General features: G+C 39.8%; 1 protein-coding gene across 1 annotated transcript; it reads left to right on the top strand.

Annotated features, from left to right (window-relative positions):
- Positions 1–385: 385 nt before the first annotated feature.
- HAVCR2 (hepatitis A virus cellular receptor 2) lies at positions 386–14364 on the top strand. Its single transcript, XM_052644183.1, has 7 exons — positions 386–440; positions 1402–1740; positions 2592–2675; positions 8108–8148; positions 9560–9686; positions 13265–13301; positions 14205–14364. Exons 1-7 carry the CDS (start codon positions 386–388, stop codon positions 14362–14364), a joined length of 843 nt encoding a protein of 280 aa, XP_052500143.1.
- The last annotated feature ends 263 nt before the right edge of the window (positions 14365–14627 follow it).

Raw genomic sequence — 14627 nt, 5'->3', positions numbered from 1 at the left:
TTCAGACAGAGGACTATTATTTCACTGGAGATAGTAGAGGGCTCACTCTACTTGCCAAGAGACACTTGACAGAGTAACACTGTTCTTCCTCTGAGTATTGCTTCCTCTTCGATGATGAGGACAGGGTAAATGTCAGTCTTCACAGGATGCGTGTGGTCTAGCATGAGAGAGAACTGGTATTTCCTTTGCTGTCATCATAGATGACAGTGTTAAGAGAGGAGTGATTGGTAGTCAAATGCCTGCTGTGCTGGGCCAGCAGTCTGGAGAGTGGCCACTGCTCCTGTGACTTGGGAGGAGAGACAATTGCAGGAAATACTCAGTTTGATTGGGGAATTGAAACTGCAACCTAAACAGAGCCATTGTTTGACTTTCTTCTTCAGAACCCATGTTTTCACATCTTTTTTTTGACTGTGTCCTGCTCATGCTGCTACTGCTTACAAGTAAGTCTGGATTTTTGCCGTTGGATAGTGCAAGATAAAGTTGCAAGGATGGTCATTGTAATAAGCAAAAGTTTGGCAGCAATCTAAATGTCCACCAGCAGAGTAGTGGGTAAAGAAATTGTGATATATCCATGATACAAATAGCAAAGCTGATGAAACATAATGATATGAGATGTCTTTAAATCATAATGTTAATTGAAGAAAGCAAGGAGCATAAAAATGGATATATTGGACTTGTTTTTGTGTGTGTCACAGGGGAGTGGGAATACATGCATGCTTCTTTGGGAAAGGAAGCTGGAACATGGAAAAGAGCAGGGTATGGGAGAGTTGTCATATACTTTTTATACTGTTTGAATATGTGTTATATTAGTGTGTAGTTTATATAAAATTTAAACCTCAGAACAGCCATACATTAACTTCTTATTCAGCCAAGGGTTTTTATTCATTATGTGACTGGTGCTTGGTTAAAAAAAAAAAAAGGAGAAAGAGTTTTGTGTTAGGATAACTGCCCTGAGTTTGTGAATAGACGACTAGCCTAGATGGGTGAGCTCTTTTCCTGGCTGACAGTGACCCACTGCTGATTATCTGTTTCCATCAGCAGTGCCCTTTGATGTTCACAGGACCAGGCCACGATTCTCTCCTTGGGCACTGGTTCTCAAAGTGAGGTTCTAAGATGAACCATATCCTGAGCGTGTCCTGGGAACTTGTTAGAGATATAATTCTTGGGCCTCACCCGAGAACTGTTGAATGGGACACTCTAGCAGTTGAGCCCAGCTCTCTCTGTTTGAACAAGGCTTTCTGGTGATTCTGGTGCCCCTTGAGTCTGAGAATCATTGCTATAGTGAACTGTTCTCCAAGCAGGACAGCAGCAGTGGTTTCCTCTTTATTCTGCAAAGCATTGCTTGCAGTTTTCTTGAAATGGACCAACCTCTTTCACTGCTCTCTTTTCCTCTTTATGCAGGTTCTTTGAAAGGGGCATATGTGTCTCAGGTGGGTCAGAATGCTGATCTGCCCTGCACCTACTCTCCAGCTACCACTGAGAATCTCGTGCCTGTGTGCTGGGGCAAGGGACCCTGCCCTGTGTTTGAATGTTACGGATTGGTGCTCAGGACTGATGGAAGGAACGTGACCTATCAGACATCCAGCAGATACCTACTAAAGAGGGATTTGCACAAAGGTGATGTGACCTTAACCATAAAGAATGTGACTTTAGCTGACAGTGGTACCTATTGCTGCCGGATCCAATTCCCAGGTCTAATGAATGATCAAAAATCAAACCTGGAGTTGATCATCAAACCGGGTGAGTAGACTTTTGCATACCTTCTTTCTGAATGAGATTTGCCTGTAGATCATATTAAATACACTGACTGATCTCACCTTTGGTCTTCCCAATTACAGCCCTCCAGTTGGGTCCCTAAGACCTAAAGTTTAATGGGTACAACCGTGTTTAATTCCCTCCATCTCTTTTGAACCTCATGGCCATAGAATGAAGGAAAGTGCTAGATCAGTGGTCTGAGTACCTGACTGGTCATTGGAATCACCTGGGGAGCCTTTTGACTCCCACAGATGCTTGGGCTCCAGCCCTAAACCAGGGAAATCAGCATTTCTGAAGGTGGATGGAGCCTGAGCATGGGAGTTTTACAAAGTCTACTCCCAATGATTCTCCCCCATCTGTAGCCAGGATTGAGAACCACTGGACTCTGCGTGTGTGGGGAAGAGGGGGCATGTATGCGTTCATGTTTTAATGCTTATAGAGTGTGTGCTTAGTGGTTGATGGAGCTAAGTTCAAATTTGACACTGCTTCTTACCAGCTGTGTAATCTTGGTCAAGTTATTTAAACTCTGTGACCTCTTCCTCTATAAAATATAATACTACCTACCCTAGAGGCCACTGGAAGGATTTTATGAGATGTTTTGTGGAAAGCATTTATTGTGCCTGTAAGTTTTATTATTAACAATTAGACTGTGACAATAATGATGTAACACAGCTCTGTCAGACATCCTGAGTGTCATATACTGTCAACGAAGATGTTCAGGTAGGTTTGGAAGTTTAACATGTGTTTTTCTTCTATTGTTGTGTTTACAATTTTTTTCTGTTGACACTTTTCTGCTGTCAGAGAAGCCTCATCTTTACATTGGTTTCTGACTTTAGCCAAGGTCACCCCAGCTTGGACTCCATGGAGGGACATCACTACAGCCTTTCCAAAGATGCTCACCACAAAGGGACCTGTCTCAGGTAATCACATATGGTGTATAGGAGGAAACCTTTAGTTGGTTTCTGAGTTCAGAGGATTTAAAATATGGGGGAAATATGAGAAAATAGTTTCAGTGGAGGCACGAATATTTCTGTGCACCCAAGATAGTGACAGGGGTAAGGAAGGGGTGAAGGTAAATTTATGCTGGGAAAAAAGAGCCCCAAGCTAGGATTCTGAATTAGTCATGAGTAGACCTCTACCTGAGCCAAAACCTTTCACTTCTGATAGCATCTTCTTCTTCTGTCTGAGGAATGAGTTCAGAGACTTGGATTTCACCACCCAATAATTCCTGACTCCTGAAAAAGATTTCTGATGAGCTTCATATTTTGCCAAACAAGGGAAAAAAAGATTTCTATATTGACATCCTTGTGTTTTTTTTTTTAAAAAAGAAGATACTCTTATATAAGTTTAATGAAAAACTCATTATGTTTCCTTATTATTTTCTGACTTATACTCCTGTACTGATGATGTTTTGTCATGTATTGGCCCCAGTCCATGTTTGGGATAATTTGGATTAGGCTATTTCAAGAGTTCCTTCTAACTGGAATAAAGTCCATCATCTTCCTCAGATTCTCACCTTAGAAGGAGCAGCTAAATCCTTCAAGTATTTCAACAAGTATTTTTCATAGTGCTCTAGAAAGAAGATAAGGTTGACAGAGCAGACCTCAAGTCACATTGATCATGGAGGAGTCCTGGTCTCTCTAAACTCTCCAAAGCATAGTCTTTGATTCCGTAAAATGAGGTTGTTATTGTTGTTTAGTTGCTAAGTCATGTTTGACTCTTTTGCAAGCACATGGACTGTAACCCATCAAGCTCCTGTCCATGAGATTTCCCAAGCAAGAATACTAGAGTGGGTTGCCGTTTCCTTTAAGGGAATCTTCCAGACCGAGGAACTGAACTCACGTATTCTGAATTGGCAGGTGGACTCTTTACCACTGAGCAATCAGGAAAGCCCTAAAATTTAATAATAGGTAAATTCCAATCCTAATCTATTAAATCTCTCAGATTTAAATAAGGAAGTGTGTCTAAAGTGCTTAGCCCAGAGTCTGATCATGGTACATACTCAGTACATGTTAGTTATTGTCATTTTCAGTAAGATCTAGAGGCAGAATGAGATTGCAGTTAAGTACTACTTCAGTGATGGGTTCCCAGGTGACTCTGTGGGTAAAGAACCTGACTGAAATTCAGGAGACACAAGAGATGAAGGTTCAATCCCTGGGTCAGGAAGATCCCCTGGAGAAGGACATGGCAACACACTTCAGTATTCTTGCCTGGAGAATCTCATGGACAGAGGAGCCTGGCAGGCTATGGTCCATACGGTTGCAGAGTTGGACACGACTGAAACAACTGAGCAGAGCACAGCACTTCAGTGATAGGCAGAATGGGTTCTAATGTCAGCTTTTTGTGTTAGTTTTATAAACTCAGTTTTGTTGCTCAAACTCTGTGAGGCTCAATCTCCTTACCTCTATAATGAGGTTAATTTCCAGTGCCTATGTCATAAGACTATTGTAAAGATCGTTGTGATGGCATATGTAAAGCACTAAGCATAATGCATAATGCCCTGCCCAGAGAAAGCACTCACATGTTAGTTATTTTAAATATTAATGTCAGTTCTCTAGAGGTTGTATCTTTTTGTTGGTTCTTTAGTCACTGGATACCAACATCTCTCATGCAGTTAGTAAGGAAGTTAAATATGGTAGAAACAGATGATCACCCAAATAGTGAGCTAATCAAATCATACCAAGTGTTTATCATATGTCATTGTTATATTTTAAAGAATTCCACGACCGTAGACCTTGAAGGGAATGGTGGGAATCCCACTTACCCATCATTGGTTTCAGTGCTCTTTACAACATCATGCCCAAGTGGACATTTGCTGTGTGACCACATACCTTCCCAGATAGAGAAGCAGCTTCCTCACAAGGCAGTGCACATTTTTTGAGGTGTCTGTTCCATAACCAGAAGTGGACTTCATTTCAGATTTTACTTGTTTGTTCCTTCCCTTTAGGGCAACAGAATGGGGCCATCTTTTGTACCTGGGAATATAGGCAGAGTGCCTACAATCTCTGAGCTTTTCAAAGGCCTAAGAAAATACTTAAACAAAAAAAGGCAATGGCTCCAAACTACAGAAATAAAATGAAAAGTTGAAATTAATTAGTCTTTAATTAGTTAATTAATTAGTTAATTAATTAGTATTTAATGGTATGACTATAATATGTAACATTATACCAGTTAATTACCAGCAAGTCAACTTGTGTGTAGTTGTACACACCCTTTCTTTAATGTGGAATGTGGGTACATATAATATGCTTGCTATGAAGTGGAGAGGAGCCTTTACAAGTAAGAGTTCCAAGGGCCTTTGAGATTCCTAAACCAACTTTGAACATTAGACAAATGAAATCTCTTCCACCTGAAGAAGGCAGGACTGGATCACGGATGAATCCTTAGCTCTGGAAGTAGACTTGATTTGAATCTTGGGTTCTCCAGTTAATAGCTCTGTGATCTTGGACAAAATATGTCTCTGAGACTTCTTCATTTGAAAAACAGGAAAATAATAGTACTTTGCACACAGTGACTGCAGCCATGGAATTAAAAGATGCTTGCTTCTTCAAAGAAAAACAATGACAGCTCTAGACAGTGTATTAAAAAGCAGAGACATACTTTGCTGACAAAGGTCTGTATAGTCAAAATGGTTTTTCCAGTAGTCATGTATGGATGTGAGAGTTGGACCATGCAGAAGGCTGAGCACTGAAGACCTAACTGATGCTTTCGAACTGTAGTATTGGAGAAGACTCTTGAGAATCCTTTGGACAGCAAGGAAATCAAACCAGTCAATCCTAAAGGAAATCAACCCTGCATTTTCATTGGACAACTGGTGCTGAAGCTGAAGCTCCAATACTTTGGCCACCTGAAGTGAAGAGCTGACTCATTGGAAAGACCCTGATGTTGGAAAATATTGAGGACAAGAGAAGGGGTTACAGAGGATGAGATGGTTGGAGGCGTCACTTACTCAATGAGTTTGAGCAATCTCACAGAGATAGTAAAGGACAGGGAAGCCTGACGTGCTGCAGTTTATGGGGTTGCAGAGTTGGACATGACTTAGTGACTGAACAAGAACAGCATTGTGGTGAAGGTGAAAAGATATTGTGCATGTAGAGTACTAAGCATTGTGTAAGGCACGTAAAACATGCTAGATGGTAAATGTTAAGTTTGTAAACTTTTAAGATCATTAACCTGCTCCACCAGTCTTGGGTCCTCTAGGAAACACACTGTAACTTCCTCCATATGTCCCACCCATCTTGGTTGATGTCAATCTATGTGAAAATAAGCTGTGATAACCCAGTAGTGCTCTAGTTTATTGATCATTTTCACTGTAAAATGAAGTTAAAAAAAAGTTAGAAGTCAGACAGTCTTATCATTTAAGCCAAGAAAAGTAATTATATGGAAGCAGAAACTAGATTTACACTAGAAAATATTGTATGTGTAGTTTACTTAGTAGTTCCACCAGTGTGGTTTTTAAATTCCTTTTTGTAATAGGAGCAAAGGTAAATGGGAGATAACGTCTTTCCTTTTCTTAAAAAATAAACAAAACTTTAGGCTGAGAATATGCTTTTATATTAAAATCAGAGTCTGTATGCTAGGAGTTTTGCATTAAAAGGCTTAGACTTTGAAGCTTGCAGAAAGTGACCATGGCATTTAGGAAGTTTCAGAGCCTCTGACTCAACCAGAAAAATGAGTTTGCATGCTTAATCTTCCCAAGGCTGACGATTTATTGGTTTTTAAAATGCATTGTTTATGAGATAAGGGCCTGCGCCCATCTTGTTCACTGTTCTGTCCTCTGTGCCTGGCATAGTGTGGGGATGTAATATATGTTCATTGAATGGATAAGCAGATAAATAAATAAGTGCCTAAAAAGGAAAGAAAGTGAGCTGGGATCTGGGCAACATGATGAGCTTAGTAATCACAGGGCCGATGTGAGCATTGTTGGAGGCAGCATAGTTAAGAGTGTGTACTTTAAGGCCATGCAGACCTAAATTGGAAGGCCATTTCTGTTATTTGCTAAGCTGTATGACCTTGTGTAAATCATTTAGCTTCCTAATTCTCAGCTTCTTCCTCTGCGTAATGGGACAGATAGTCCCTACTTTAAGATAGTTGTTTTGAGTGCTAAATGAGATACTTCACTTGAAGAATTTAACACAATGCCTATTCATAGTAAATTATAGTTACAGTTATTATTATTTTCATTTTTTAGGGAATAAAATACCCTCTCTCTTAATGAGTAGATGTTAAATGGTTTTGAGAAAATCAACTTTCCTTACCTTTCAGAGTCTAATCATGCCACATCTTTATTTGTTGATGGACATGTATATAATGGAATATTACTTAGTTATAAAAATGAAATAATGCCATTTGCAGCAACATGGGTGGACTTTGAGACTATCATACAAAGTGAAGTAAGCCAGACAGAGAAAGGCAAATGTCATATCATATTGCTTATATGTGGAATCTAAAAAAGATTGTACATATGAACTTACTTACAAAACAGAAATAGACTCATAGACATAGGAAACAAACTGATGGCTACCAAAAGGGAAAAGGGTGAAGGAGGGATAAATTAGCAGTTTGGGATTAACATATAAGAGGCATCCCAGTTGGCCCTAGTAGTAAAGAATCCACCTGCTAATGCATGAGATGCAAGAGATGGGGTCCAATCCCTGGATCAGGAAGATCCCCTGGAGTAAGAAATGACAACCCACTCTGGTCTTCTTGCCTAGAAAAGTTCCATGAACAGAGAAGCCTGGCAGGCTACAGTCCATGGGGTCTCAAAGAGTTGAACATGATTGAGCGACTGAACACACAGATATATAAAATAGATAACCAACAAAGATCTACTGTATAGCACAGGGAACTATACTCAATAAGTTGTAATAACCTGTAAGGGAAAAGAATCTGAAAAAGAATATATATATTCTGAATCACTTTACTATATACCTGAAACTAACACAACATTGTAAATCAACTATATGTCAGTTAAAAAATGAACAAAATAAATATTAAAGAGCAGTCATTTGATCTAAAAAAAGTCTAATTATAATGCCTGCTTGTGTATTGTCAATTTTGCAGACTGTTTTAGGTCCTACGAACACAACAAACCACGTATTCAAAATATGTCTTCCCAGAAGTCTCCATTTCGTAGAACATAGGTAGTTTGGTTTGTTATCTGGGTGAGAAAATGTCATCCTAGAGTTGATTTGTAACTGTTCAATAAATTCTGTTGGTTTCTCAGTTAATTTTTGTGGAGTATGAAGTAGAATTAATTTCAAATAGAATTATAGGCAGCTTAAAAAAAAAAAAACACCTCATATAAAAGAGAGTTCCTAACTGTTTTGGCTATTTTTCTTCTTTGTGGTAGAGACACAGACACTGGAGGCCCTCCATGATAAAAATCAGACAGTAAGTAACTGTGTGTGTGATTTGAGCTCGTGCTCAACTCAAAGGAAAGAAGCATGGCTGTAGACTTCCTTCCTGTCCACTCTTTCCTTGGGGAAAAATACCCAATCTCCCTTGGCTTTGGGTTCCTTGACTATAACATGTTGCTGATAACAATTGAAACTGCAGAGGCCTGTTGTAAGGATGGAATGAGATGATGCATATAAAAGTGCCTGGCACATAGTAGGTGCTGGAAAACCAAAAGGAAGAAGCACTAGCATTTTGTTCTTATCCTGAAGTTTCATAACTGTATACCACTGTGGCGGGTTCAGACACCCTGCATCTCCTGAGAGTAGTGTTTTTCCTTGTTAACATTTCTACCCTAATGAGAAAGATTGTTTGTTTGTTTAAATTTATTTATTTATGACAAGTCACCAGTCAGGAATATTCTAAGGTAAGAACTTACATATCTAACCAAAAACAAAGCAGTATTTCAATCAACCACCATTTTAATGTCTCCCACCTTCTCAGAATGGAAGGGAAAACCACTAGAAAACAATCTGATAGCAGTGACTAGGAAATTGTTTGAGGACATACCCGGGAGTCTGCATTCATTTGACTCAGTCTGATTCACTCTCAAGTATTTTGTGTTTGTCCTGTGGTCTTTGCAATCCAGGACTGCCTTTTAAATACATCTTTGTGCCACACTGCTTAGGGCACATTTGCACAGTGCACTTGCAGTAAATGTGTGTTGAATAAATGGAGGACTTAATTACTTAATGTTGTTTTAAAAGTGTTCACTGTTACTATTTTTAAAGGGGGAACATGAACTGAAATTTTAGAAGCAGGATGTAGAGCAATAGCAATAAAAGCTACCACTGACTGAACATTTATCCTGTACCAGGCTCTTGCCAAGCGTTTTCTGTTTTTTGTCACTTAATTTTCTCAATAACTTTACAAGATGACTCTGCTGTTTGGTGACAGAACTGGGATTTGAACCCAAGACTGTCAGGCTGCAAATTCCTAGCTTTTAAATCACTATCTTTCTGTGGAAATTGGGGTTTCATGGTACAACACAAAATTTAGACCTCTCTGAAACTCCCTCCGGAAACACGAGGGAATCTTATATAAGTAGGGTTCCACTTTAATGTTCATTTTTTGTTGGGGAAATTGGGAGTCCATTTACTAAGGCTACTTCTCCACCCACAGCACAGACAAGCATATCTTATTCTCTTGCTAAGTCCAAAACTTCAGCTAATCTCTTTCTTTGGGTGCTTTGAAGCTTGTCTAGAAGGGGACAGATCATGAGTCATTTCAAGGTCCCTGCATTCCTGGGACACTGTGAAAGGGCTGGTCTGATGCATAAGTCGTGAGATTACCTGGGCAGACAATGGGTTTCTGGCCATTTGCTGTAATTCTGTTTGCGTTTCCACAGGGAATATCCACACTGGCTACTGAGTTACAAGACATGGGTGCCACCACCAGAACAGGCCTCTACATAGGAGCAGGAGTCTCTGCTGGGCTGGCTCTGATTCTTATCTCCGGTGGTTTAATTCTCAAATGTAAGTCATTTGATGGTGCTTCTCTCTCCCTCTGATAAGGAACTGTTAATATAAGAACCAACCCAAACCTAGACATTATAATTATAAGGTTATATTGATTAGAATGAATACTCTTTAGTCCTTTCAAATCACAGGATTAATAATAGCTTGTTTTTATTTAGTGCTTACCATGTAACACACTTGTTTTTATATTTATCATTGTCACCATCTTTTAGGGTAGGTAGTACTGTTATCCCCATTTTTTATAGCAGAGAAGAGTAACACTTAGAGATGGTAAACTTTCAAGGTTTTCTCAAGGTTTCAGAATCAGTAAGTGGCAAAGCTGGAATTTAGATTCAGGCAGATTAGATTCTAATCTAATTAGATTAGATTTTGATTCTAGTACCTATTTTCTTATTTTGTAAAGAACATAAATATTTTAAATTCATGAATCAGCAATCTCTTCCTTCTAAGCATTTTCTATCTTATTTATCTCTTAGGTGTGGTTCTTTAAAGAGGGGTAGCAGGTTCCTTTAACACTGGGTCATGGTCAAGGTTGCAGCATTTGTTATTTTCCTCCATTGTGGCACTCAGCAAATGTTTTACTTCTAAGTTGCTTATGTTTATTAAAAAAATAAGTATAATTTATATGCGATAAACTGTATATGTAAAATGTGTTCAGCTTAATGAATTTTTGTAGATGATTTCACTCAGGAAACCATCACCACAATCAATGACCAAACACTTCCATCACTCCAAAAGCCTCACGTACTTTAATAATTGTGATATATTCTCTTCTCTTTGGGGCAGAGGCCAAGGCCTTATACCTCTATTATTTTAGTAGCCTTTCTTATTCATCTGTAAACATCAACTGTGTGTAGGATTACAAACCATTCCGAAACTTCCCAGGACTGAAGTGGTGGTGGGGGGGGAGGTCCGAATATGTGGGTTTTCAGTGCTAAAACTGGGACAGTCCAGGGAAAACTGGGATGAGCTGCTCATCCTCTGTGGCTTAAAGCTTTCAAGTGCTTTATGTGCATTAAATCCTCATAATTACCCTGTTGAAAAAGGTACCAATATTATTCTCATTTACCAATTGGAGAGCCATCGTGTTGAAAGGTTAAGTAACTTTTAGTCCAACGTGACACTGTTAAGTGATAGAGGATTTGAAACCAGGGCTATTCTGCTTACCTTTTTGTTATTCTGGTAAATGAATTGTTCAGAGGAAGAAGCTACTCACTCCCACTTACCCGAGTTTATGGAGAGGTAGCAGTGGAGTTTGGGAATTGACCACATGAATATGGAGTCTACAGGTTGACAAGGAGCAATGATAGCACCCACATTTTTAGTTCTGCCAAGGCCTGGATATTAGGGACCACTATGGTTTGTGAAAAAGGGTGTGGAAAGAGGTTGAGGAGGAGTGGGAGAAGTCATGTTTTGTACACACGTATGATTACTGCCAAAACTCCAAACATGACTACTTAGAAGAATAGATGGGAAAGTTGTGTACAGTTTGCAGTCTTTTCCCTAGAACCTGCTAGAGAAAATCACACAACGAGGGTGACAGGTTTTTAATCATGACATCAAAGCCATAAATTGGCACTCAGAAATGTGCAGCAACCTTGTATCTTCCTAGTGCAGTGTCTGAGATGAGCATCACATATTTCACTGCTGCTCAAGCCCCCCTCCCTTCTCACTGCACTGATTGAGTATTAAAAGCCTGTTTCAACTACTTTGCCATAGCCATGACTTCCTTCTTCCTTTGATCGCTTTCTCCAGAATCATCCCTGTCTCCATTCCTATTTACGCTTTTTCTATTAGCATAAAAATAAGATCTGGTTCACACATTTCTCTCCAGCTACTCCCGTTTCTCTCCTCTCCTTCACAGGCATATTTCAGATGAGTTATTCCTACATTTCATTCCTCTGTACTCTTCAAACACCCCCAGTCCCATTTAGCTTCTACACCTGAATTGCCATGGAAGTAGTTTTAGTTCAAGCTCAGTGATCTCCATTTTGACAAACCCAGTAGATGCCTCTGTCTTCATTGCAGTACCTCTATCTTTCAGTAATATTCAACTAAGCTGACCCTCAGTCATTCCAAAAAAGTCTTCCTTCTCTTGACTTCTGAAACACCACTCTCATCTGACCACTCCTTTTCAGTCATTTTTATTATTTTCTCTTCTTCAGCATGTTCTTTAGGTGTTTAGATTCCCCAGAGCTGGTGTTTTTCATCTCTCCATACCCCCTGGATGATGATAACCTATACTTCCATAGACTTCAATGTCATTCTTAGTTTTTGTCTTTAGCACTCAAGGGTGTTGGTACTGACTGTCCAGCTGTTCAGGTGTTATCTCCACTTGCTTGTCTCCCACCTTACTGTGTCCAAAAAGGAGCTCTAGAGTCTATATTCCACCTTTTAAAACCCTACCCCACCTCTCTGGGTCTTCATCCTAGTGTTTCACTACCATCCAACTGGTTGCCTGAGCTAGAAGCCATCCTTGAATTCTCTCCTTCTTCACTCCTAACACACAATCCCAACTACACACAATCCAGCTTCACTTCCTGCACTTTTCCCAAAACATATCTAAAATCCATTCATGATTCTGTGCCTCTCTGTCACTACCTTATTCTGAGGCAGCTCATGCCTTGCCTGCTCTATTTTTCATACCTCCTTTTAGTTCATTCTCCACATAGCAACCAAAGTGATTTTCTTGAGACCCAGTTATATCATATTTCTGGCCTTCAATTATTTCTTATGTCTTAGGATAAAACCCAAGCTCCTGATTATGACTTCTAGGGTCCTATAGTATCTAGCCCAGGCTCCACTTCAGATCTTATCTTGTGCCACTCTTTTATTCCAGTCATGCTTTCAGTTTCAGCCACTTATCACCGTCTTTACCAGGGGTTTACTCAATCCAGAATGCTCACCCTGGTTCTTCATTTGGGTGACTCATTCTCTTCTTTCAGAACTGAGCTTAAAGATCATCTTAGTGGTATGTATCTGTTCATTCCATACTCCTAATTTATGTCTCCTCCCCTCTCCCCTTTGGCAACCATAAGTTTGTTTTCTGTGTCTGTGAGTCTGTTTCTGTTTTGTAAATAAAGATATCTGTAATGTTTTTATCTTTCACATATAAATGGTACAATATTTGTCTTTCTCTGTCTTATTTCACTCAGTATGATAATCTCTAGGTTAATCTATTTTGCTGTAGTACTTTTCTTTCTGTCCCATCAGAGCTTGAAATTATTTTATTTTTTCTATTTACTATTTTTTCTTAAATGCCTCCCCACTGGAAGATAAGCTTAATGATGTCAGGGCTCATAATTCATTTTTTGTGTCCCTGGTGCTTAGCATACTACCAGATACGTAGTAGGCACTCCCTACATTTGTTAAATATGAAAATACATTTTTATTACTTTCTACCACAGTTTATGTAATAAACCAAGACACATATCAGTGGTTTGATGTAATTCAATCTTAACCGGTAGACCAGATTTCCCTAAACAATCTTTGCCTCCAGTTAGCCCATTTTGTTTTTTATCTCATTTATTTTATTAAAGCATTTAAAATGGACTTTTCTTTGCCTTTCTACTTAGGGTATTCTGATAGGAAAGAGAAGATAAAAAATTCAAGGTAAGAATCATGAGTAGGGTAGGAGAAGGTGGGGATTTTGGGTGACCCTTCAGCTGATTGAGCACCTACTCTACCCAGGCTCTAGGTGGCCATTGGTTACAGAAGTGAATAAGCTCAGCGTCTACTCTCAGAGCTTTTCATAACCCAGCCTGGTTCTCCTGAACTCTGATTGCCTGGTAGAATCACCTAGGGCACTTAAACATATTTGTCTACCCCAGAGCAAATGAGTAGAATCTTTGGGGATGAGGTCTCATCATAGTGAAAAAGTGAAAGAGTTAGTTGCTCAGTTGTGTCCGACTCTTTGTGACCCCATGAACTGTAGCCCGCCAGGCTCCTCTGTCCATGGGATTCTCCAGGAAAGAATACTGGCTTGGGTGGCCATTCCCTTCTCCAGGGGATCTTTCTGACTCGGATCTCTTGCATTGCAGGTGGATTCTTTACTATATGAGCCACCAGGGAAGCCCTTATTCTTATAAAAAGTTTCTAGGTAATTGTAACGTACAAACAGAGTTGAAAACTGCTTGCCTGTCATATTGCAGAATTAGTCTCCATTCCTAATTCCACTACACTACACACACACAAAGCTTATATAACTTTTACTGGGTTTCTGTGACCTTTGGGACATGGGCAGGATGAAATATATTTTAAGAAAAAAATGATTCTGTCCACTGAATACTATCTGAACCTCTAATAATTTTAGACTAAGTCTAGGTGGTGCTAGTGGTGAAGAACCTGCCTGCCAGTGCAGGAGACATAAGAGATGCAGGTTCACTGTGGGTCGGGAAGATCCCCTGGAAGAGGGCATGGCTTGGTTGCTAACTCTTCAGCAAAGCCCGTTCTCTCAATTCTATTACATGATGTCCAGAAAATGCTTAACTCAACTGCAATACTTTATTTCCACAGCCTCATCACTTTGGCCAACCTTTCTCCTTCAGGGTTGGCAAATACAGCAGCAGAGGGGATGCACCCAGAGGAAAACATCTATATCATTGAGGAAAACGTATATGAAGTGGAGGATCCCTACGAGTATTACTGCTCCGTCAACGGTGGGCAGCAATCCTAACAACCTCTGGGCTGCTGTCACCTTTCAACACCACCAGATTCAACCACTTCATTTTGGGGCTTGGTGTTGTCTTCTTTGAAAACATGAGATGGCTCAGCTGACTGATATGAGAAATTCTGTCCTTGGCCACCGAGCAGAGTTTTTCCATATTTTAAAGATAACTAGCTCACTCGAGGATTGAGCTGGGACATGTGTGGTAATACACAGGCACTATGTTGCCTCTGCGTTCCATCCACCCAACTCAGAGACTGCTAACTGGGACA

Source organism: Budorcas taxicolor, chromosome 7, assembly GCF_023091745.1.
Source record: "Budorcas taxicolor isolate Tak-1 chromosome 7, Takin1.1, whole genome shotgun sequence".
Lineage (NCBI taxonomy): Eukaryota > Metazoa > Chordata > Mammalia > Artiodactyla > Bovidae > Budorcas > Budorcas taxicolor.
Note: the sequence above shows the minus strand (reverse complement) of the source record. Positions and strands in the feature narration are given on the sequence as shown.